Below are 24,717 nucleotides of genomic sequence, written 5' to 3' on the forward strand. Positions count from 1 at the left end.
TTTGTTTTTTTGTCATTATAAAAATAAGTAGTTACTGTGTTCCAACTCACATGCTTTTTGTTTTATAGTTGTAACAAAAGCACTCCACGAATATAATGTATTTGACACTTGGAATTATGTGTTTTTTCAGTTTTTTTTGTCTATATATAGTAATCCATGAACCAGGGAAGTCGTTCGGGCAGCTCGAGCTCACTTGGGCCGATGATGTCTTATAGTGATTTTTTTGAAGGTCTATGTCCCTAAAGTTGGAAAATGTGTGATAGCATTGCAAAAATGGTAGCTATCTGTGTATTATCGCTCTTTCTGTCATCCCCCTATCCCTTACATTCTTCCCATAAGGATTTTACCCAATGACAAACAACAATATACAACAAGTTATACCCTTTAAACATGCATAATTGGAAAGCTTAGATTCACAGCTATCCATCAGACACATTTCTGGGAGGAATGTTCAGGTCAACATAACTTTGACCTCTATGGTACATATCACTTTGTTTGACAAGTGTGTAATGAACACGATGGGAGACAGAGAGCTGGTTTCAAGCGCAGGGCGCAGCAGGAGTTTATTTGTAAAGGGCCACAGGAGGAGGCAGGTAGCTGGGTCCAGGGGCAGGCAGGTCATACACAGGGGGTCCAAAAAGGCAACAGTACAGGCAGGGAAAAGGCTAGTAACATCGTCCGGGAGATCAGGCAATAGGTTGATAACAGGAAATCCAATAGGCTAAAGTACAGGCGGGGAATAGGCAAAAGGCGTCGTTAGTGAGGCAGGCCAAAACTATCATACACAGGAGGATTAAATTACGGGAAAAACAGAGCTCCGAATAGAAGTGTGTCACAAAACAAACAATACCTCACAATGATGGGGTGCAAAGAACTGAACTGATAAATGACCTACAGGTGAGTGAACAGGGAATCAAAATTCCGGCTATTGGGATCTGGAGAGTGAGCTGCGTTCAGGGATCTACGTGTTTGTGAGCTGGAAAGTGGGCTGGAAAGTGAGCTGCGTTCAGGGGATCTACGTGTTTGAGAGTGTGAGTTAGAAGCAGATGTTACAAAGTGGTTATGAAAGGCCATGAAACTACCTTTCAAATGATATATAACATAACCAACTTTGAAAGCACCAAATACAACTATTGTTTAAAAATTGACAATAGAATGTTGGAAGTTTGCCCACAAAAAATTCCATGTAATGAGGCAGCTATGTTTAGGGATTTTAACTTTGGTGACACAAAATTGCACACTCACAGCTAGAACAGGGTTTAATTTTTTTTTTAGATACAGGGCGCATTCACCCCACAGAAACCTTTTTCCAATATGGAAGCTAAACAACTCAGTGGGGTCTTATTGGACAATTTTACATGACTATACCTGTATGAAATATAATTGTAGTATTCCCCAAAAACTGTCAGTGATGTAGATACACATCCACATGAGCCAGGTGTGCCAGATAAATAAAGTTGTTAAATTACTCACAGAATTGTGGTAAGAAGCTGTCTGAATCCCTGATTTCTAAAGATGTTATGATCAATAATTGCAGTATTGCATCTTCAAACATGTCAAAATGGATATGTACATGTGAATAGTCATGGATGTGAACTGATTAAGATGATATACAATGTTATCCTATTAACTGCTTTCATAAAATAGGACTAGAAACTTGCTGCATACATTACAATGTAAAATTCCATAGGAATGCTAAAACGTTTTTACCTGATGATGAGAGCAGCAAACCATTACACGTAGTTACTCTAAATTAAGATCTATTCTTACTATGGGGCCATAGCAGACTGGTCTGTTACTAGGGCGGCAGGTAGTCAGGGTCTCAATTTACTGTTGAGAGTTAGAATAGTAGAATACACAAGGTGCAATTTCGAAATGTGATTATGCATCAGAAGTTTTTTTCTTGTTATGTCAGTCCCTGACAGTCAATTAGCCCATGTCAACATTTTTTTGTTTGGTAAGTTAGTCTAGCGGCCAGCTATCTAAACTTGTAGTAATCATGGTCGAATTACCGACTGTGGGGCCCCCAATGATTTTGTTAGTCACTCTCACTCAGATATCTCTACCCTATGGCAAAGTATGTAGAATTGCATGAAATTAGTTATAGAATTGCTAAATCTTCTCTCTGCTGTCAAGAGGGGGGCTGCTAAAATGTTTTGCTCACATATTCGCAGCCACGGCCATCTACTTTTATCTATTATAGAGCTGTTTGGGTTAGTGATCATTTGTAGAGTGGCTCTCTATTTGCCCTCAGCACGCATTTTTTCAACATTCTGAATGTCTACAGAATCCATATGTTCTTCTGAAATATGAACACAGAAATACTGAACATTTTGAACTCTTAATATGGTGGTTGGAATTTAACAATTACAATCATGGTATTGAATTGGACTCGCATTTTTCTGGTCTCACTCTCAGAACCCTCATTTTTCTGGTTTCTCTATCACCAAAGTTGCAATCCAAACAAATAGCCCATTACATGGAATTTTATGGGTAAGCTTCCAACATTCTAATGTCAATGGCACAATATGGGCGATTTCTTTATAGCAGTTGTAACGGGTGTTTTCAAAGATTGTTATATTATTTATACTTTGATAGGTAGTTTCATGACCTTTCAGAACCACTTGTCAAACAAAGTTTAAAATGTATCAGATAATCCTTTTTAAAGTCATTTATACAGGTAATTCTGATATGTACCCTAGAGGTCAAAATATTTTTGTGGGGGATTTTTTCCTAGACCTTCATAAACACAATCAAATTATTATTTTTCCAATAGCATACATTAAATATATTTATTAGACTGTTAGAATGTTGACGTACAAAAGACGTGTCATTGGCACAAAGGGGGATCCAATGAGGCCAGGCTTTTATAGTGTTAATGTATTGAGTTATATACCAATGCTGGGGTTAATTTGACTAATGGTTTATTTTAAGATTTTTGAAATATTTTTAGTCTTATTTTTATGATATTTCACATTGTTCGTCTGCATAATTTAAATCTAACTCTAATTTGCATGAGACAAAGTCCACTTGATCAATAGTTATCTAGTAACCTATGCCACTGGTGCCAATGACATATATAGTGCCTCCAACTGGTCTGGTGTAGCCATCTAAGGTTGCAGTGACTTTATATTCACATGTCCTTTTGGTGGTGGACCATTCTTGATACACACGAGAAACTGTTGAGCGTGAAAAACCCAGCAGCGTTGTAGTTCTTGACACAAATCAGTGTGCCTGGCACCTACTACCATACCCCGTTCAAAGGCACTTAAATATTTGTTCTTGTCAGTTCACTCTCTGAATGGCACACGTACACAATCCATGTCTCAATTGTCTCAAGGCTTAAAAATCCTTCTTTAACATGTCTCCTCCCTTCATCTACACTGAAAGAAGTGGATTTAACAAGTGACATCAATAAGAGATCATAGCTTTCAACTAGATTCACCTAGTCAGTCTATGTCATGGAAAGAACAGGTTTTCTTAATGTTTTGTATACTCAGTGTACATAAGATTTACATACCAATTTCCATTACATGGAGTTCTTGTAGCCCTGGTGTGATATGATGTGTGGTGTAGCGTGGTCGAATTTTAATGCAGCAACTAATAATTGTCATTCATTAGAGGCTAATTCATTGAGTCTATATACTAAATCTGGAGACAATCTGACATATGGTTTATGAGGAGAAGATGATTGCAGATGATTTTGAGCATTAGCGTTATATACCAAGAATGAGTTGTTAATAGTTTCCTTGTTTTTTGTGATATCAATAACAAATTCAGTGTGGTTCATCTTAGGGACGTCCATGATAGCAATGACAAGCTTCAAGTTGATTGGCCACTGTGGAGGGGATTTACAGTGGTTTAAATGGACAGGTAAAATCAATAACGCAACCATCTTTTGACCAATCACTTAGCTTTTCTCAAACTAAGTTAAGACATGTACCATGGGCCTACATTCCAAATTGGTCTCATTTGGACTCATGGTTCATGAGAAGAAGATTTTTGAAGTATTTTCCTTGCATATTTTGGAATGTTAGAGTATGTGCTAATATGCATTTACTGATATAGTGTGGCCATCTTTGAATGCATCAACCTTATTTTCTCACTCTTTAGGGTATATTGTGATTAGCGCAAAGACCACATTTGGGGTGAATGTGACTTTTTATGATTATTTTAAGCATTAGTGTTACATAGTAGAAAAAGTTAATTGTTAATAGCTTCTTTATTTTTTAAGATATTCATCATGGTAATGTCTTTGATGACCCCACAATGTTTCAAGTTGACAGTTAATTGTGGAGTGGATTTACAATGGACACGTAAAATCTGATTTCCTGATTTATCAATAACTCAACCATCGCTTAACCAATCCCTTAGGTTTTTCAAAGTTAAGAGATGTACCATGGGCCAACATACTGAATTTGGTGTTATTTGGTGTTAAGGTTGTAGAATTGTAAATAATTAATATTGAAGGATGACGGAATTCAAAGCCAATTATGTACTGTACCTCTGGGTTAAGACTAAAGGCTTTGGCTGGTTTCCCAACACACATAAGGTCAAAGATGATCTCTTTCATGGCAAAGTCCAGTCGTTCCTGTGGTGGAAGAAGAGGGTTTAGATCAGATTTGTAATATTGTTGCTGTTTTTCACATCATCACATTCACATCAGAGAGGAAGGCTCTACAACACCCTCTCAATTGAGTATCTTACCTAATTATTTTCATATCTCATTTTGCTCTTTTGTAGCTTTGGCAACTACACTGCATGGCCAAAAGCATGAAAACAGCTGCTTATCGAACATCTTATTCCAAAAACATGGGCATTAATATGGAGTCGGTCCCCCCTTTGCTGCTATAACAGCCTTCACTCTTCTTGGAAAGCTTTCCACTAGATGTTGGAACATTGCTGCAGGGAACTGCTTCCATTAAGCCACAAGAGCATTAGTGAGGTTGGGTACTTATGTAGGGCGATTAGGCCTGTTCAATAGGGTTGAGGTCAGGGCTCTGTGCAGGCCAGTCAAGTTCTTCCACACCGATCTCGACAAACCATTTCTGTATGGACTTCGCTTTGTGCTCAGGGGCATTATCATGCTGAAACAGGAAAGGTCCTTCCCTAAACTGTTGCCACAAAGTTGGAAGCAATAGAATTGTCTTGAATGTCATTGTACGCTGTAGCATTAAGATTTCCCTTCACTGGAACTATAGGGCCTAGCACAAACCATGAAAAACAGCCCCAGACCATTATTCCTCCTCCACCAAAGTTTACAGTTGGCACTATGCATTGGGGCAGGTAGCATTCTCCTGGCATCCGCCAAACCCAGATTTGTCCGTCGGACTGCCAGATGGTAAAGCGTGATTCATCACTCCAGAGAACGCGCTTCCTTTGCTCCAGAGTTCAATGGCAGCGAGCTTTAGACAACTCCATCCAACGCTTGGCATTGTGCATTGTGATCTTAGCCTGGTCTGCGTCTGCTCGGCCATGGAAACCCTTTTCATGAAGCTCCCGATGAACAGTTCTTCTGCTGACGCTGCTTCTAGAGACAGTTTAGAACAGGGTAGCGAGTGTTGCAACCGAGGACAGGTGCTTTTCACGTGTTACGTGCATCAGCACTCAGCAGTCCCGTTCTATGAGCTTGTGTGGCCTACAACTTCGCGGCTGAGCCATTGTTGCTACTACACGTTTCCACTTTGCAATAATAGCACTTACAGTTGACCAGGGCAGCTCTAGCAGGGCAGAAATTTGACAAACTGACTTGTAGGAAAGGTGGTATCCTATGGCAGTACCATGTTGAAAGTCACTGAGCTCTTCAGTACGGGCCATTCTACTGCCAATGTATGTCTATGGAGATTGCATGGCTGTGTACTTGATTTTATACACCTGTCAGCAGCGGGTGTACTGAAATAGCCAAATCCACAAATTTCAAAGGGTGTCCACATACTAGTGTATGTGTGTGTTTTCTATACCTGTTTGCTCCTCTCCCTGTAGGTTTTACAGATGCTCCTCACCCCTTGGCTACAACTCTTCTAACTTAGTGTACCCTGCAATTACAACCCATGTGGAATTTTGGGTCTCTGGCAGCTTTTGGAACTGCCAATCTGCGGTCAAGAACGCAGAGTTCATCTCTATGCTGCCCTTCAGTCTTTTGACTTTTTGGCCCTGACGGAGACATGGATCACCACAGAGAACACTGCTACTCCAGCTGCTCTCTCTTCATCTGACTACGATTTCCCTCATAGTCTGAGAACATCTGCTCGTCGAGGTGATGGCACAGGGCTACTAATTTCTCCCAAGTGTAGATTTTCTTATTTCACCCTCTCTCACCTGTCCATCTCCTCATTTGAATTCCATGCTGTCACTGTCCCTTGTCCACTCAAGCTTAACATTGTTGTCATCTATCGCCCACCAGGTGCCCTTAGAGAGTTCCTCAATGAGCATGACACCTTGATAAGTTCATTTCCTGATGATGGCTCACCGCTCTTCATACTTGGCAACTTCAACATCCCGATTCATTTTTTCCCACCTCACTCTTTCCCGTCCGTGTCTTTTTTGACCTCACCCTTTTCCAGTCCCCTTCCACTCACAAAGCAGGCAATATGCTTGACCTCATCTTTACTAGAGGCTGTTAGCCTACTCATCTCACTGCAACCCCTCTCCAGGTCTCTGATCAGTACTTTGTTTCCTTTTCTGTATCCCTTTCCTCCAACCCTAGCCCCTCAGTCCCTACCCAGATGCTGATGAGCCGTTGCAATCTTCGTTCTCTCTCTCCTACTACTCTTCATATCATCTCTCCCGTCTGCTAAATCTTTCTCCCACCTTTCTCCTCCTGCCTCTTCGACCCTACTCTCCTCCCTTTCCTATGACTCGCATTGTACGCTTACCTCTCGGCCGGCTCGGCCCTGCCTTCCTGCTCCGTTGCTGAGTGACTCATTGCGAGCTAACAGAACAGGGCTCCTGGCAGCTGAGCAAAAATGTAGGAAAACGACAATTCCGGAGGACCTATCATCCTTTCACTCCCGCCTCTCTACCTCCTCTTCCTCTGTATTCACTGCTAAAATTACTTTTATATCATTCTAAATTTCAAGCTTCTGCCTCCTTAATCCTCCACTCCCTCCTCCCTCTCTGTGGACAACTTTGTCAACCGCTTTAAAAATAAGGTTCACGACATCCGCTCCTCATTCACTCAGCCTATTGAGTCCATTGGTCCCCCTCACACAGAACTACCTTACGCCTTGACCTCTTTCTCTTCTCTCTCTCCAGATGAAATCCTGCGACTAGTGAGGTCCGGCAGTCTAACAACCTGCCCGCTCGACCACATCCTCTCTTCCCTTCTCCAGACCATCTCTGGAGACCTTCTCCGATTCCTCACTTCCCTCATCCCTGACCACTGGTTGAGTCCCCTCTGACTTCACAATGGCCAGAGTCGCATCCCTCCTCAGGAAAACCAACACTCGACTCTTCTGATGTTGAAAAACTACAGACCGGTATCCCTATTTTCTTTAATTTCAAAATCACTTGAGCGTGCTGTCTCTGAACAACTCTCACGCTCTCTCTCAGAACTATCTTCTTGAGTGTCTGCTAGATGACTGAACTGTAAAAAATGTAACGTTTTTTATTGTGCATGCTTCAGGAAAAACTAACATAAAAGTTATAAATGTTTCAATAATGATAATCTTGTTGACAGCAGTTTACCTGTGCAATAAACTGGATAATTTTGACGAAGATGTTGAGGGGCATATCTCTGGGCACCACACTGCGAGAGCCCTTGGGGAAGAGTGTTGTAATGATGGTGTTGAGACGCCTGTAGGAGAGCAGAGGGGAGAGAGATAGAGAGAGAGAGAAGAGAAGAGAGAAAAAGAAAGAGGAGAGCGAGAGAGAGAGAAGAGAGAAGAAAGAGGGGAGAGAGATTGAGAGAGAGAGAGAGAGAGACAGACAGACAGACAGACAGACAGTAAGGATGGAGCTTCAGGGAATTCAACACAGGACAAACATTCAACAGATGAGATACATAGGGATCACAAACAGTTAGAACTGACATAGATAAAAATGTTACATTAGATTGCTTTACACTGGCTGGCCTGTATGCCGCTGTCCCATTTATTAACAAGTGTTTTATTTTAAGCCTGGTTTATTTCCGGGCTAATTACAACGTGTTAAAGGCTTGACCTGTTTGTTATTCCTCCTGTGGCATGGTCTGTGTCCCAAATGGCACCATATTCCCTACATAGTGCACTACTTTTGGCTAGAGCCCTATGGACCATGGTAAAAAGAAGTGCATTATAAAGGGAATAGGGTGCCATTTGGGACGCATCCCTGGTAATGCGTATCGTCTGATTCTGCCTCTTAACCTACGAGTCGAGCACTAATCCACGGCCTACTACACTAGTGTGTGTGGCTCTGATACTAAAGTCCCCTGGCTCATCTTCCAATGAGAAAGAGCTTTAACTCCCTATAGCGTGATGATCATCAGCCAGTCCCTGACCATCCCTGGCCTACCTCCTAGCTACTTCCCACTTCAGTCATCTCCCCCACCCGCCTTTCTCCATTTTCCTTCCTCCACCCTCCTCCATCCCTCCTGGTGTAACAGGCTGCCTGTTTACAGACTGGGCTTGCCACTCTGACAGGTAAAGAGCCAAGTCAGCCAAGTCTCCCATTATCAACGAAGGGGAGGAGACTGTGTGTGTTGGTGTGTGTGTGTATATGTTTGTGTGCATGCGCTCGTGCATGCACCTGGGTGTGTATGTTTGCATGCCTGCGGGTATGAATGTGTTCTTGAGTGTGTTGGGGAGGGATGCAATATATAAAAACACTTTTTTTGCTCTACAGTTCGACCAAGAGAAATATACTATTCACGAGCAGACTAGGTTATGTACACAGCTTCCTGTGGGTGCTGCCATGCACCGGTCTCTTCTCCTTGTCTGCGTCCTAAATTGCACCCTATTCCCAATTTAGTGCACTACTTTGGGCTCTATGAGCCCTGGTCAAAAGTAGTACACTACGTAGGGAATAGGATGCCATTCGGAACGTAGACATTGTGGCTTCAACATTGAGAGGAGTGGCCTTGGGGGAGGATGTTACGTGGCACACAGTCCAGTGTAGCTGGGAGGTAAATGGTTGCAGTGTTGAACACTATCAAGATATTTACAACTGAGTTGCAATGTGTATGTGGCGCTGTTTGTAACAAGCTGTATTTTTGGAAAAATATAAATTACGTGCCACAAAACACAAACATTGCAATTGCTGTGTGAAATTGGCTGCGTTTGCACACACAGTCCAATTCTGATAATTTTTCCCACTCATTTGTCTTTTGACCAATCATACCAAAACAGATCTTTTTCAGAGCTGATCTGATTGGTGAAAAGACCAATTAGTGGAAAAACTATCTGAACTTGTCTGCCTGTGTATACACAGCAGTAGAAACATTTACCCTTGCGTAGCAGTGTTGCTCTCACACTTGATCCTGATCATGTAGACCCACAGAAGACGGTAAAGAGACTCCAGGGCTACACGCGCCATCTTGGGGTCCTTACTCTGCAGACACAGACAGACCGACAGACAGACTGATGTTAGTACTGGTTGGTCCTGTGTGGCTCAGTTGGTAGAACATGGTGCTTGCAACATAAGAATTGTGGGTTAGATTCCCGCTGATTGCAGTACAGTACCTTGATGTTGGAGAGGCAGTTGTTGAGGAAGACAGTCCATTTGTTGAGGAAGAAATGCTTCTGGCTGACACACAGCAGACAGGTCACCAACGGGTAGAGAGCCTAGGACACACACACAGTAGACATATCACTAAGGGATACAGAGCCTGCATGGTGTTTAGGTCTATGAAATCTTCAGATAGAACATTCCTATGCTTCAATGAGGTGGGTGTTTCAAGCTTATTCGCCATGTGCACAGGATACAACAGGTGTAAAACAGTAAAGTGAAATTCTTACCTTGAGAGCTCTTTCCCAACAATGCACTAATAATAATATAGATAAAAATAGAAAATAGGATCTGAGGGGCCATGCCAAATCGTTTCAGCCTCCTGAGGGAGAAGAGGCATTGCTGCATTCTTTAAGAATCTTCTGGTGTTAGAGGACCATGTTAAGTCCACTGTGATGTGGATACCGAGGAACTTGAAGCTCTTGTCATGGGTAAAGGAGTACAGGAGGGGGCTAAGCACACACCTCTGGGGGGCCTCTGTGTTAAGGGTCAGTGTGGCGGAGGTGTTGTTGCCTACTCTCACCACCTGGGGTCGGCCCATCAGAAAGTCCAGGATCCAGTTGCAGAGGGAGGTGTTTAGTCCCAGGGTCCTTAGCTTAGTGATGAGCTTTGAGGACACTATGGTGTTGAACGCTGAGCTGTAGTCAATGAATAGCATTCTCACATAGGTGTTCCTTTTGTCCAGGTGGGAAAGGGCAGTGTGGAGTGCAATAGAGATTGCATCATCTGAGGATCTGTTGGAGCGGTATGCAAATTGGAGTGGGTCTAGGTTTTCTGGGATAATGGTGTTGATGTGAACCATGACCAGCCTTTCAAAGCACTTCATGGCTACAGACTTGATTGCTAATGTGGACTACACCACTCACGTCGCAAAATACATTTAGAAATCTATATTATTCAATTATTGCATTCAACAATTATTATATTAAATTATTGCCGCAAGTCCTGCCTCTCCCATCTCCTCATTGGTTTATAGAAGCAGGTACCCACGTGCCATCTCCTCATTGGTTATACCCGGTGGGTGACTGAAAGACGAACAAAGTCGTGGCGGTAATGCACCTAATTTATGAAAGTTGCCAATCGCAATATAAAGTCCAGAGAAGAAAAGGCCTGGAAGGAGGAGAGATGACTAGAAACGATTCGGTTGACCATTTTATGTGTGGATTAATTGTCGGAGTAGAGGACCTTGTGCATTTCAGGTAAAATAACAACTCAATGTTTATATCCCAGGACAAATTAGCTAGCAACAGTAAGATGGCTAAATAGGACAAATTAGCTAGCAAGTGGAAACTAGCTAGCTAAATTGCCATAAATGTTTAATGCTTTTCGACCTGTCCCCAAATTAATGTAATTGGTTCAGAGTTTGTTTTGATATTTTAAACTGCTTGTCATGATAGCGTTTGGTGTGGGGGGTGCACGATGGCCCACGTGCTCAGCCGGTTTGGGTTCCGTGTAAGGGTCGGTAGTCATTTAGGCATGTTACCCTAGTGTTCTTGGGCACAGGGACTATGGTGGTCTGCTTTAAACATGTTGGTATTACAGACTCAGTCAGGGACAGGTTGAAAATGTTAGTGCCAGTTGCCAGTTGGTCAGCGCATGCTCAGAGTACATGTCCTGGTAATCCGTCTGGCCCGGCGGCCTTGTGAATGTTGACCTGTTTAAAGGTTTTACTCACATCAATGATGTCATCAATGCACTTATTGATGAAGCCAATGCCTCAATGCCATCGGAAGAATCCCGGAACATATATTCCAGTCCGTGCAAGCAAAACAGTCCTGTAGCTTAGCATCTGAATCATCTGACCACTTCTTTATTCATCTGACCGAGTCAATGGTGCTTCCTGATTTAGTTTTTGCTTGTAAGCAGGAATCAGAAGGATAAAATTATGGTCAGATTTGCCAAATGGAGGGTGAGGGAGAGCTTTGTATGTGTCTCTGTGTGTGGAGTAAAGGTGGTCTAGAGATATTTTTCCTCTGGCTGCACATTTAACATGCTGGAAGAAATGAGGTACAGTTCAAGTCGGACGTTTACATACACCTTAGCCAAATACGTTTATATTCAGTTTTTCACAATTCTTGACGTTTAATCTTAGTAAAAATTCCCTGTGTGGGGACAGTTAGGATCACCACTTTATTTTAAGAATGTGAAATGTCAGAATAATAGTAGAGAGAATGATTTATTTCAGCTTATATTTCTTTCTTGACATTCCTAGTGGGTCAGAAGTTTACATACACTGAATGAGTCTTTGGTAGCATTGCCTTTAAATTGTTGAACTTGGGTCAAACATTTTGGGTACCCTTCCACAAGCTTCCCACAATACGTTGGGTGAATGTTGGCCCATTCCTCCTGACAGAGCTGGTGTAACTGAGTCAGGTTTGTAGGCCTCCTTGCTCGCACACACTTTTTCAGTTCTGCCCACAGATTTTCTATAGAATTGAGGTCAGGGCTTTGTGATGGCCACTCCAATACCTTGACTTTGTTGTCCTTAAGCCATTTTGCCACAACTTTGGAAGTATGCTTGGGGTCATTGTCCATTTGGAAGACCCATTTGCGACCAAGCTTTATCTTCCTGACTGATGTCTTGAGATGTTGCTTCAATATATCCACATAATTTCCCTCCTCATGAAGCCATCTATTTTGTGAGGTGCACCAGTCCCTCCTGCAGCAAAGCACCCCACAACATGATGCTGCCACCCCGTGCTTTCACGGTTGGGATGGTGTTCTTTGGCTTGCAAGGCTCCCCCTTTTTCCTCCCAACATTACGATGGTCATTATGGCCAAACATATCTATTTTTGTTTCATCAGACCAGAGGACATTTCTCCAAAAAGTACAATCTTTGTCCCCATGTGCAGTTGCAAACCGTAGTCTGGCTTTTTTATGGCGGTTTTGGAGCAGTGGCTTCCTCTTTGCTGAGCGGCCTTTCAGGTTATGTTGATATAGGACTCGTTTTACTGTGGATATAGATACTTTTGTACCTGTTTCCTCTAGCATCTTCACAAGGTCCTTTGCTGTTGTTCTGGGATTGATTTGCACTTTTCGCACCAAAGTACGTTCATCTCTAGTAGACGGAATGCGTTTCCTTCCTGAGCGGTATGCATGCTGCGTGGTCCCATGGTGTTTATTCTTGCGTACTATTGTTTGTACGGATGAATGTGGTACCTTCGGGCGTTTGGAAGGTACCACACAGCTGTTCTATCTTGCCGATGCAGCGTAAACCCCGCCAGCTGAATGTTATTCATGTTGTCGTTCAGCTATGACTCGGTGAAACATCAGATATTACAGTTTTTAATGTCCCATTGGTAGGATATTCGCAATTGTAGTTTGTCTATTTTGTTATCCAATGATTGTACTTTGGCTAATAGTACTGATAGTGGAGGCAGATTACCCATTCGCCGTCGGATCCTTACAAGGCACCCTAACCTACGTCCCCGTTATCTCTCTTTCTCATGTGAATGACGGGGATTTGGGCCTTGTCGAGTGTCTGAAGTAAATCCTTCGCGTCCGACTTACTAAAGAAAAATTGGATTCCAGTACAAGGTGAGTAATCGCTGTCCTGATATCAATAAGTTATTTTCGGTCACAAGAGACGGTGGCAGAAACATTATGTACAAAATAAGTTACAAATAACGTGAAAAAACACACATTAGCACAACTGGTTAGGAGACGGTAAAACGGCAGCCATCTCTTCCGGCACCATTATTATGAAGAGGTTGAAGAGGTTGCCTGTCCTCTCTTGGAAATCGTTAGTTAGAGGAGCAACAAGGAGAGAGCCTCTACACAAGATTGACCTTGAAATGCTTTGAGGCTTGAAAGACACCACAGGCATGTTTGCTATGCACCAGTTTTACACTGGCCTGCCACTGTGGTTTTTGGAGAAGAACATCAACAACTCTGGGCTGTGTGTGTGTGTGTGTGTGTGTGTGTGTGTGTGTGTGTGTGTGTGTGTGTGTGTGTGTGTGTGTGTGTGTGTGTGCGCGTGCGTGCGTGCGTGCGACTAACCAGAGAGTGTTTTTTCCTGGTGGAGAGGTCCAGTGTTGTGTCATACAGGCTCTCCACAAAGTTCCTTAGACACGGCACGTTCACCTCGTTCTTAACAGCCTGGAAATGGAGAACATATACTCAGCATCACGCACACACACACGTACACACATGTACACACACATACACTCAAGCACACTCAAATACAATAAACTTTGATATGCGCATGCCTCACCCACCTGAGGAGCTCTCCTTTTCAACCATCTATTTCCTATGTTTGAGGGGTGCAAAATCCACTTGTCACTTCAATCTCTGGATTTATTCCTTTCATTTTACTCTGGTGACTCTTTCCTACTCTTGCTAGTGCCATAAATATTTTCCCGTTAACAAAACAACAGTGGAAACATGTGTAATGACCTGTCAAACTCACTCTAGTATTGCCTGAAATGGACTCAATGGACTACATTGGCTTTCCGTTGCATCTATAAGAATACTAATGCTTGGTCGGGGATTTAATACACTGTCTCAACACTTACATCACAAGAAAGAGAAGAAAGATAACTTTATTTTGGTGGGTGTTGATTTTTTGTGTAATTGAAGAAAGTAATGATTTAATACAGCTGAAATGTTCACAAATGAGATGCGTTGAAATGAAAGCAACTTCTGAAAAGGAAAACTCTGATTATAGTGATACTATGTCTGATCTTGCAAACAATGTAAAGTATGTATAGATATGAGTAATCTAGATCCAAGCGTTTTGATTTTAAATAATGTATTATTCTCCTGACGCACTTGTTGAATTATCCAAGAGAAGGTGACAACAATAGTAATGAATAATTAATGAGACAGTCTAGATAGCGCTGGTGAGCGCAGGTAGCCCTAGACAGAGCAGATTTTTGGTGTTCCACGCCTTTATATTAATTTATTAATGTTTGCAAATGAGGTACATATAATTTAATCTTTATTTTATCACAAAGTCTAAAAAAAATACTTGCTATATTAAGAACTTTTATATATGAGTGCATTTTAAGAAGAAAACACCCCGGAAATTTGACAATAAATGAAATATCTAAATTCATACCAAAATGCCTGAACGTCATTCGTTATTTGTCCGTGCCAGTACAATGTTTTATGTGCTATAATTCAGTCAATATCTGATGGATTTTAAAGATTCTAAAAGTTTGGAGTATCTTTATCCATGGTCCAACTGTTGCATTTATTAAAATGTTTTTTTTTTATTTCTAATAGAATTGGGGTTAGGATTAACCTTTGTGCCTTAAACAGCTGTTGTTTAGTAGAATAGTAGACAACATTTATTGGTTGGGTCATGACTGTCCTGTGAGTATCCAAATTCCCAGATAGCCTATACAGGTATGATTAATCATTAACATTGCTAAATCAATTAAATTAGCTTTTTCAAGTTCATTGAAGTCCAACTCCCACATTACTGATCCTGATTGATGATTCATTAACGTCTATAAATGGATTAAAATTGTTTTTGCAACTTCCAAGACTCAAAACCCAAACTATCCCGACTGTCTTGGTGTGTTTGGACCATGATAGTTTATTTGTGATGTGGGCACCAAGGAACTTGAAGCTCTCAACCTGCTCCACTACAGCCCTGTCGATGAGAATGGGGGCATACTCGGTCCTCCTTTCCTGTAGTCCACAATCATGTCCTTTGTCTTGATCACGTTGAGGGAGAAATTGTTATCCTGGCACCATACGACCACCCCCTCTGAGCAAGCTATCAGAGGGGGTGGCCCCCATTCCCCACTAGTTAGTGAACCCTCACCCATGGAAAGATTGATTGCTGACCTCAGCAGTGATACGATCCCAAACTTTGCCAAAGGGCTGAGAATGTTAGATCAAAACTGCAGAAATTGCAAAAAACGCCCTCCAAAATAAACCATCAGGTGCAGGCCTTATAAAAGTATAGTCCTGATGTATGTCAGCCAGCAGAGATTGACATCGGTCCAGTACCTCAGTGCACAGCAGAAGCACGAGCAAGAAACGGTTGAGATGAGGGGGCAGGTGGAGAGAACCAGGAAACTGATGATGAAAGAAGAAAAGGAAAAGATACTGCTAGCTAAGGAACTGCATTTGAGAACGGAACAATAAAAAAAAATGGCAAAAACTTATGACGACCAACGAGCATAAACTCTTGAACAAAATCGTCTTCTACAGGAAAAAAATCGTCTTCCTCAGGAACAACTCGATTTAGCCAAAAATAAATATGAAGAAGTCCACACCAAACTAGATAAATCTGACGAATTAGCTACAAACAGGGGTGTGCAACTTGATAACATGCAGGCAGTTTTGATGAACAACACTCAAAGCAATAATGTTCTAGTCCAAATGCTGCAAACCAAAGACGATCAGTTAATGAACACAATGACTAAGTTGGATGACAAAACAGCGGCACTCATTGATGTCGCTGACCAAATGATTGATGAGAGAACCCAGGTGAGGAAGATTAAAAAAAGTATCTCCCAGCAAGCGGAGGAAATCTCATCACTGAATCTCTCGCTCCGCACTCAAGACCTCTACCTGCAAACCATGACAGATAAGTTTGAGGCCGAACGGAGCAAGTGCGACACTCATGTGTCTAAAATAAGAACTCTAAGCGCCCAAGTGGGCTCTGCGATGCAGCAGAATACCACCCTTAGGTTCCACCTGGAGGAACTCGGCGCTCGGTACACAAAGGAGTTAACTACATGGGCCCTACAGGCCACGTTGGTTTGCCAATCTCAGAACTCAGAGAGCTTGCGAGCACAGCTTTTGAGGCATCAAAAGTGAACCTTGCTAAGACCTCTGACATCTCAGTTTTCAATATTGGACAGGAGCACTCACTCCAGTTAGAGGGTGTGTCATCAGGGATAGGAGCATTGAGAGATGACGCACAACAAAGGTATCTACCCCAAAACCACGATACCAATAACCACCGCGGTCAAAATAACTATAAAGAACGTCGGCAGCATAACGACTACCGCTACAATCAACCTGATCATTCCGTTCCTGCACCCAATCCACACAAAGTGTCAGGGCGAAGTCTCAAGGGTAACAAAGGCTTCAATGACGATCAAATCGTAGACCAATGCTCTTTTGAAGCTCTGCTAAGAGAAGTACAAAACCACCAGAAATTTGACAAAGAGGAAAAAGTTAAGTCGCCATGACTAGGTGTGGATTAGCCGGAGAACAGGTCTGCCGAAATTAACACCATTTGCGAGGACGTAAACAATCAAATTATTCTCACTCAAAACCCTATCCAGGTATCGTTCGATCAAGAAACAAGCTTAACCAGTGGTTTGCTAATTGATTTGGGCTCGACAATATCGCTCATCTCTCAAACATTGTTTAATGATCTCAAAAGGGCTTTGAACCCAGCTAAACATTGGTTAAAAATGAAATGATGCTACACTAAACTTCAAGGTTTCACTCAGACTACCTCGCCTCTCACTTTGAGACTCTGAGATGCTGAAACTACACTTCCAAGACGTATCTCTTGTTCACCCTGTGTATGTTACCAGCCTCAAAACTAAACCCCTGCTACTCGGAGCAGACTTGATGGATGGTTTGGTCCCACTGATGGATTGGAAAAACAACCAATTGTGGTTACAAATAACCGTGCTGTCTCCACTGACAACACTGTCTTCTCCTAATGCTGGCTGCAATACAGTCATCCACAAGGAGTATCTGTTGAAAGGACCTCTTGGTGAAAAATCTGACTCAAGCAGATATTACGATATCTCGTCACATTCAACCAGCAAACCTGAATGACTATTATTTTCATGATTTCGAGCCAAAAGTCTCTGTGAGTGAGCAACTTCCCTCCTCCTTGGAGTCATGCGATACTGTAGCTAACATTAACTTCTCTTGTCCTTCAGACACTTACGCAAGCACCGAAGCCGTATCAGGAAAGAAAGCATCAACGTTCAGAGTGGACTCTGCTTACGATGATACATTTTCCGCTTTGAGGGGGACTGAAACCCTTTACAATGAAACTAACGGTGAAACTAACCCGGTGACTCCAACTGGTGAAACCCTGCGATATCGCCGAAAGATATCCTCATCTCAGTCCACAGGTACTGGAACGGTTGCCATACGCGGATGCTGGTTGAGAGAATGCCAAGAGTGTGCAAAACTGTCATCAAAGCAAAGGGTGGCTACTTTGAAGAATCTCAAATATAAAATATATTTTGAGTTGTTTAACACTTTTTTGGGGTTACTACATGATTCTTTATGTGTTATTTCATAGTTTTGATGTCATCACTATTATTCTACAATGTAGAAAATAGTTAAAATAAAGAATAAACATGGGATGAGTAGTTGTGTCCAAACTTTTGACTGGTACTGTATGAAAAACAGTTTTTGCTTTCTCATTATGGGATATTATGTGTAGATTGATAAGGGGAAAAAACTGTTTAATCAATTTTAGAATAAGGCTGTAAAGTAACAAAATGTGGCAAAAGTGAAGGGGTCTGAATATTTTCCCAATGCCCGGTATAAAAGATAGAGATACCAAACCTGTTCACGAGGTTGGTTAACTCTCTACGGAATTAGGTATATCTGCTTTTAGTTTTCACCCTCCACATTTTTGAAATCACTTACAAAATTCATTACATTTGGATTCCTTTGTACCACTAGGGCATTTAAAACCCTGATGATAAATGAGTTCACTGTGGTGTGCAGTTATTTTGATTGATAAAACAGGGGTCGCTGTGTTGAAGCCACCTTGCCTCCATCTTGGCAATCCACCACCATTGTAAAACATATATTGGAAGCTATAAAAATGCATTTATTAGTGTCTACATTTGTTTTGCCACATGTATTCTATTACAGACACCTTAATGCATACTTTTAAATGATATTATGTGAGCTAAACAGAAAAACCAGAAAAATATATACAAATATTTTTCTTAAAGTGTAATGTTTAAAGATTACTAATATTACTGTCCACACTACAAAGAAATATACAAATACATATAATTTTGTCCTTGAAACATTGAATTTAAATGCTGTAGAATTCCATTAATTCCTATGGAGGACTGCTCCTACTGGGGAGTGCCAATATAGCCGGCCGGTGGCTTCAAAGCCTCTCAGTGGCCAATACATAGCATCAGCAATCCAGGGTTTATATACATCATTGGTTACAACAACTGGTCTCTTTTATAAACAAGTATCGGTTTCATGACATCATCAAGACGTCAAGGAAAATACGTCATATTGTAGTTGTCATCTGGTCAGATAACCAACTTACTGCCGCTACAGGAACTAGGATCTCCACAAAGAGGCCGGCCAGGGCATGCTTAATGTCCTTGTCCTTCACTTCCAGGAAGTACTGGGCACAGTCCTGCAACGGAGAGCAGCACTTATTAAATACTGCATAAACCCTTACATCATAAGGATTGCATGTTTTAAACCATACAGTCAGCCACTAAGGTCAGGTCACATGCTGGTCAACAAAAAAGCTAAGTGACGAAACTACACCCTTCTCACAGTGTACACTTGAACACTTTCTCGCATGGATTTAATAATGGTGGAAACTCACTCCAGCCAATGGTTAAACCAATCATATGCTTTTAAATGATTGACAGGAATTTCTGGAATACGTGGTGAATTGGGACGAGAAAAGGAAAGAAAGGCCTAGGATTAGAAAAGTATACAGAATGCAAAGGGGGGAATTCAAGCTGAAGATAACAAGAGGAATCAAGAGATTCTGGACATATTTTAGTACTGTTAGAGATGACCATTCTCACTTATGGGTTCGGATCCCACTTATGACACTTATTACATTGTTAGCTACATGGATAAGATAGAGAGACATGAGTCAAGTTCATATGGAAATGGACCAATATAGGACAATTTCAACATTAAAAGGTGAGTTGTCAGAAAAGACTGCTTCCTATCACTTATAGAATTCACTAGGTCCTTTTCAACCATGCAGGATTACACACTTGTTTGAGACAGGTGAGCCTATAATCATCACTTCTGCAGTTTCTGTAGAGCTCACTGCTCACTTCTGTACCTGCATGAACTGGAAGGAGGCTTCAAAGTCCTCCACTGGATACATCTTGATGCGGAAGAACTTGACACCCATGATGAGGCTGATGGTGCTCTGGACCACGTAGGGACTCTGCTCCTTCTGTCTCAGCTCCTTCAGCTCAGACAGAAACTTTTTCTTCACAGCAGGAAATCTGAGAAGGAGAGGAGGAGACAGAGAGTTGGAACAAAGGCAGTGTCCCAAATAGCACCCTATTCGAAATACAGTGCGCTACTTTTGACCAGGGGTAAATAGCCCATTGGGTGTCTATTACCAGAATGCTGACATAGTTAACGCAAGTAATAACGAATTTCAATGGATGATGCTAGCTAAATATGCTAACGAGACAAACGAAAATAATCGAATTGCAAAGACAGTCAATCCAGCTCATAAAGTTATACATATATAGGCAGGATCTACCGAATGTCAGTTTTGGTCAGTTTGAACATTTACAAGTGAACGTCAACGAAAGTCATTGTGCTTGTCTGAAGGAACAACAGTACTGGCTCTGGAGCAACATGTGTTGATCAATGAATGCTACAGATTGGCTGGAGATGCTCATACCTGGTGTCCCAGTTTTCTTACAGGGTTGTGTTCATAAGAGCACGCAACAGACAAATGTTTTGATCAGGACCCCCGATCCATTAATTATAATCTAAAAGGCAAAACTGATCCTAGATCAGCACTCCTACACTACGCTAATACTACCCAATCATAGCTCTATTTTTAAGGGCTTTGTTCCTTCGCAGCGATGATCTGGAAAGTTCCAATAAACACACAGCGATTTTCAGTCCTAGTATGGAGGGCAAAGGACTTGTCCAAAACACATGTCTTGTGATCCACTCAGGTCTAGCTCTCTATTTAAACCAGTGAGATTCTCAGGCAGATGTGTACAGAACAGAAGCAGGAGAGAGCATTGTGACAATTCAAACATACCACAACTGCTAAACAGTCATTAGTCATCTCCAACGGCAACATTAAACATGATATCTATCCCAAATGGAAATCTATTCCCTACATAGTGCACTACTTTTTACCAGAGCCCCATAAGTCCTGGTCCAAAATAGTGCCCTATATTGGGAATAGGGTGCCATTTGAGACAAAGCCAATGGTATCCCCCTGAATGACAACAGAATATTCTCACACCTGATCAGTGCTATGGTACATGTTTTTTTTAACAGCATACATTATTGTCCTGCATCCTCAAGTGCTAGGGTAATTAAAATATGTTCAAATACTGCCCAAAGGTTGACAGCATACTATCTTAACTACACAGTAGCCTATGAATTAATTAAGGAATGAATAAGTGAATGAATGAATGGATAAATGAATGAACGAACAAACAAACAAATAAATGAAAGAATGAATAAATAAAGAAATTCATTAATTAATGAATGAATGACATACAGTATGGATTATTGTTTAAAGATGACTTAATGAACTGTGGGACTTACTTGGCCTGGGCTAAAACTCCTATGACTTCTGCATAGAGGTCTGCTACAATGTGCATGTTACCAGTGTTAGGACCATGATACCTGGCAAACAAACAGACAGGTGTAAGAATAGGGAAAAAGGAAATAAATAAATACTGTATACACAGAAAGTCATATAAAAGCAGAGCTAAACGTACCCTTCTTTGTATCTAAAGTGCTTAAAGGCCAAGTTAATGACTTCACTGACCAAACTGTCCAGGACAGGGTGGAGTGGCATCTGGTCATAGAGAGAGAGAGCAAGAGAGAGGGAAAGGGGGGGGGGGGGACACTGTCATGACAACATTCTGTTACAAACAGAAAACTCCAGTCATGAGTCTGAGATTGAGCAAACGGGATATATCTGCCCTTTAAGCTGCGTCCCAAATGGCACCATATTCCCAAAAAGCCCATCGGGCTCTGGTGGAAAGTAATGCATTAAATAAGGGATAGGGTGCTATTTGGGATGTATCCAAGAAGTGGTTGTTCTGTAAAGTATCCCTCAGAGGAGCCATATCTAATGACGATGTGAATGCTAACATTGGTCAAAATGGCACTTATGTTCAGTATACAACACAAACTTTCACTTCAAGAAATTAAGAGTTTTGTTCTTCCCAGAACATTGAAGGAAAATAATGTGCTAGGTGGGTTTAGTGTTTTAGAGTGGAGTATATAGAGAAAATTAGTCACCTGTTTTAAAACTTCTATAAGTACGAGGGAGAAGATGAAGTCGATTGCCAGATCCCTCCTTTCAAGTAGAAAATCTCTGTGCTGTTCATCACTGTGAAACATCAACAGGGTTGGACAAGTTAGCTCAAAGCTGTCAAACTAGAGCAGTTACCAAGTTATGTCACAGATTACACCACACAAATGGGTATATAAATTACAAAAGTGAAATTGATTTATCATTATCCAGTTTGCATTTCCAATAGCATTTCGGCAGCTACAGTTGAAGTCGGAAGTTTACATACACTTAGGCTGGAGTCAATAAAACTCGTTTTTCAACCACTCCACAAATTTCTTGTTAACAAACTATATTTTTGGCTGGTCGGTTAGGACATCTACTTTATGCATGACACAAGTACTTTTTCCAACAATCGTTTCCATACAGATTATTTCACTTATAATTCAATGTATCACAATTTCAGTGGGTCAGAAGTTTACATACACTAAATTGACTGTGCCTTTAAACAGCTTGGAAAATTTAAGAAAATGATGTCATGGCTTTAGAAGCTTCTGATAGGCTAACTGACATAATTTCAGTCAATTGGAGGTGTACCTGTGGATATATTTCATGGCCTACATTCAAACTCAGTGCCTCTATGCTTGACATAATGGGAAAACCTAAAGAAATCAACCAATACCTCAGAAAAACTATTGTAGACCTCCACAAGTCTGGTTCATCCTTGGGAGCAATTTCCAAACGCCTGAAGGTACCACGTTCATCTGTACAAACAATAGTATGCAAGTATAAACACCATGGGACCACGCAGCCGTCATAACGCTCAGGAAGGAGACGCGTTCTGTCTCCTAGAGATGAACGTACTTTGGTGCGAAAAGTGCAAATCAATCCCAGAACAACAGCAAAGGACCCTGCAGATGCTGGAGGAAACAGGTACAAAAGTATCTATAGCCACAGTAAAACGAGTCCTATATCAACATAACCTGAAAGGCCGCTCAGCAAGGAGGAAGCCACTGCTCCAAAACCGCCATAAAAAAGCCAGACTACGGTTTGCAACTGCACATGGGGACAAAGATTGTACTTTTTGGAGAAATGTCCTCTGGTCTGATGAAACAAAAATAGAACGGTTTGGCTATAACGATCATCGTTATGTTTGGAGGAAAAAGGGGTGGGCTTGCAAGCCAAAGAACACCATCCCAACCGTGAAAGCACGGGGGTGGCAGCATCATGTTGTGGGGGTGCTTTGCTGCAGGAGGGACTGGTGCACTTCAAAACATAGATGGCATCATGAGGAAAGAAAAGTTATGTGGATATATTGAAGCAACATCTCAAGACATCAGTCAGGAAGTTAAAGCTTGGTCGCAAATGGGTCTTCCAAATGGACAAGCATACTTCCAAAGTTGTGGCAAAATGGCTTAAGGACAACAAAGTCAAGGTATTGGAGTGGCCATCACAAAGCCCTGACCTCAATCCTATAGACATTCTGTGGGCAGAACTAAAAAGCGTGTGCGAGCAAGGAGGCCTACAAACCTGACTCAGTTACATCAGCTCTGTCAGGAGGAATGGGCCAAAATTCACCCAACTTATTGTGGGAAGCTTGTGGAAGGGTACCCAAAACATTTGACCCAAGTTAAACAATTTAAAGACAATGCTACCGAATACTAATTGAGTGTATGTAAACTTCTGACCCACTGGGAATGTGATGAAAGAAATACAAGCTGAAAAAAAGTATTCTATCTACTATTATTCTGACATTTCACATTCTTAAAATAAAGTGGTGATCCTAACTGACCTAAGACAGGGAATTGTTACTGGGATTAAATGTCAGGAATTGTGAAAAACTGAGTTTAAATGTATTTGGCTAAGGTGTATGTAAACTTCCAACTTCCACTGTATATGCTTCGATAGCCATCTGTTATGCAATAAGTCATTGATAATGTCAATCAATTCAGCCACAATGTCTTATACTGTACAGTGTTTTCTTTGTGTTTGATTTCTGGTTATAAAATGTGACAGGGTGTTCATGGGAAGTCCTATTGGCCGTTCTGTCTCTTGTACCGACAAAAGGTGTGTGTGTGTGTGTGTGCATATATACGTGTGTTACTTTTTTGACTTGGTGTTGGCTCTGGGTCTGTATTCGTGTGACTCTGGGTCCTCTAGACCGTTCTGTCTTCTGTACCAGTCAAACAGTGTCCTCAGAATGGATGGGAGGCAGTACTCCGCCAGAGAACTCATAGCAGTTATCACCTGAAACAACAAGCAAATAAATGAAAATGGTGTATACATATTTGTCAGTCAGATCATTTTTACATAACACTGTTCCCTCCAGCCAAAAACCTGACGTAACGTAAAATCAACATCCATATTAAATTATATTTAATTGGAGTTGCCAACAAATGTGAATTTTTCTTGAAATGAACCAACCCTTCAAATCTTGTCGTTGATTTGTGGTTGAAATCTGGTTAAAATGAGTGCACGTTGACCACTTTTTTTGTTGTCAACCAAAAATTCCATTGATATTGTCACGGATCCCCCCGGTACTGCTGCTCATTCTGTTCACCAGTTCCGGAGGTCTTCTAGGCTTCACTGAACGGGATTCATTATCATCAACCCTGGACTGTCTTGTCTGATTACACACACCTGGTTCCCATTTCCCCTGATTAGTATGTTATATTTGTGCCCTCTGTCTTTGTTGGTTATTGTTCCCATGTCCATTGGTTGTGTGAGTACCTATGCGTTGGTGCAGCTGTTATGCTGCGTGCTTTATGTATTGTGTATTACGTATATCGTCTCGTGTCGTTCAACAAGGTTTACCCTCGCTCTTTTGTTTGTGTACAGCCCA

The 24,717-nt window shown here is 41.5% G+C and overlaps 1 protein-coding gene across 7 annotated transcripts in view; it reads right to left on the bottom strand.

The window, feature by feature from the left end:
• LOC106580640 (protein furry homolog) overlaps positions 1–24,717 on the bottom strand; it is a 282,430-nt gene that overhangs the window by 178,365 nt on the left and 79,348 nt on the right. For all 7 annotated transcript variants that reach the window (XM_082966434.1, XM_082966435.1, XM_082966433.1 and 4 more), the window contains exons 4-14: positions 23,980–24,122; positions 21,884–21,974; positions 21,355–21,434; positions 21,179–21,259; positions 19,710–19,878; positions 18,942–19,034; positions 13,703–13,801; positions 9,657–9,758; positions 9,422–9,525; positions 7,687–7,795; positions 4,505–4,591 (exon numbers count right to left, since the gene is read on the bottom strand). In XM_082966434.1, coding sequence (XP_082822560.1) covers positions 4,505–4,591; positions 7,687–7,795; positions 9,422–9,525; positions 9,657–9,758; positions 13,703–13,801; positions 18,942–19,034; positions 19,710–19,878; positions 21,179–21,259; positions 21,355–21,434; positions 21,884–21,974; positions 23,980–24,122 — 1,158 coding nt within the window. The remainder of the gene's footprint in view (positions 1–4,504; positions 4,592–7,686; positions 7,796–9,421; positions 9,526–9,656; positions 9,759–13,702; positions 13,802–18,941; positions 19,035–19,709; positions 19,879–21,178; positions 21,260–21,354; positions 21,435–21,883; positions 21,975–23,979; positions 24,123–24,717) is intronic.

The sequence above is a fragment of the Salmo salar genome, chromosome 20 (assembly GCF_965601325.2).
Source record: "Salmo salar chromosome 20, fSalSal1, whole genome shotgun sequence".
Lineage (NCBI taxonomy): Eukaryota > Metazoa > Chordata > Actinopteri > Salmoniformes > Salmonidae > Salmo > Salmo salar.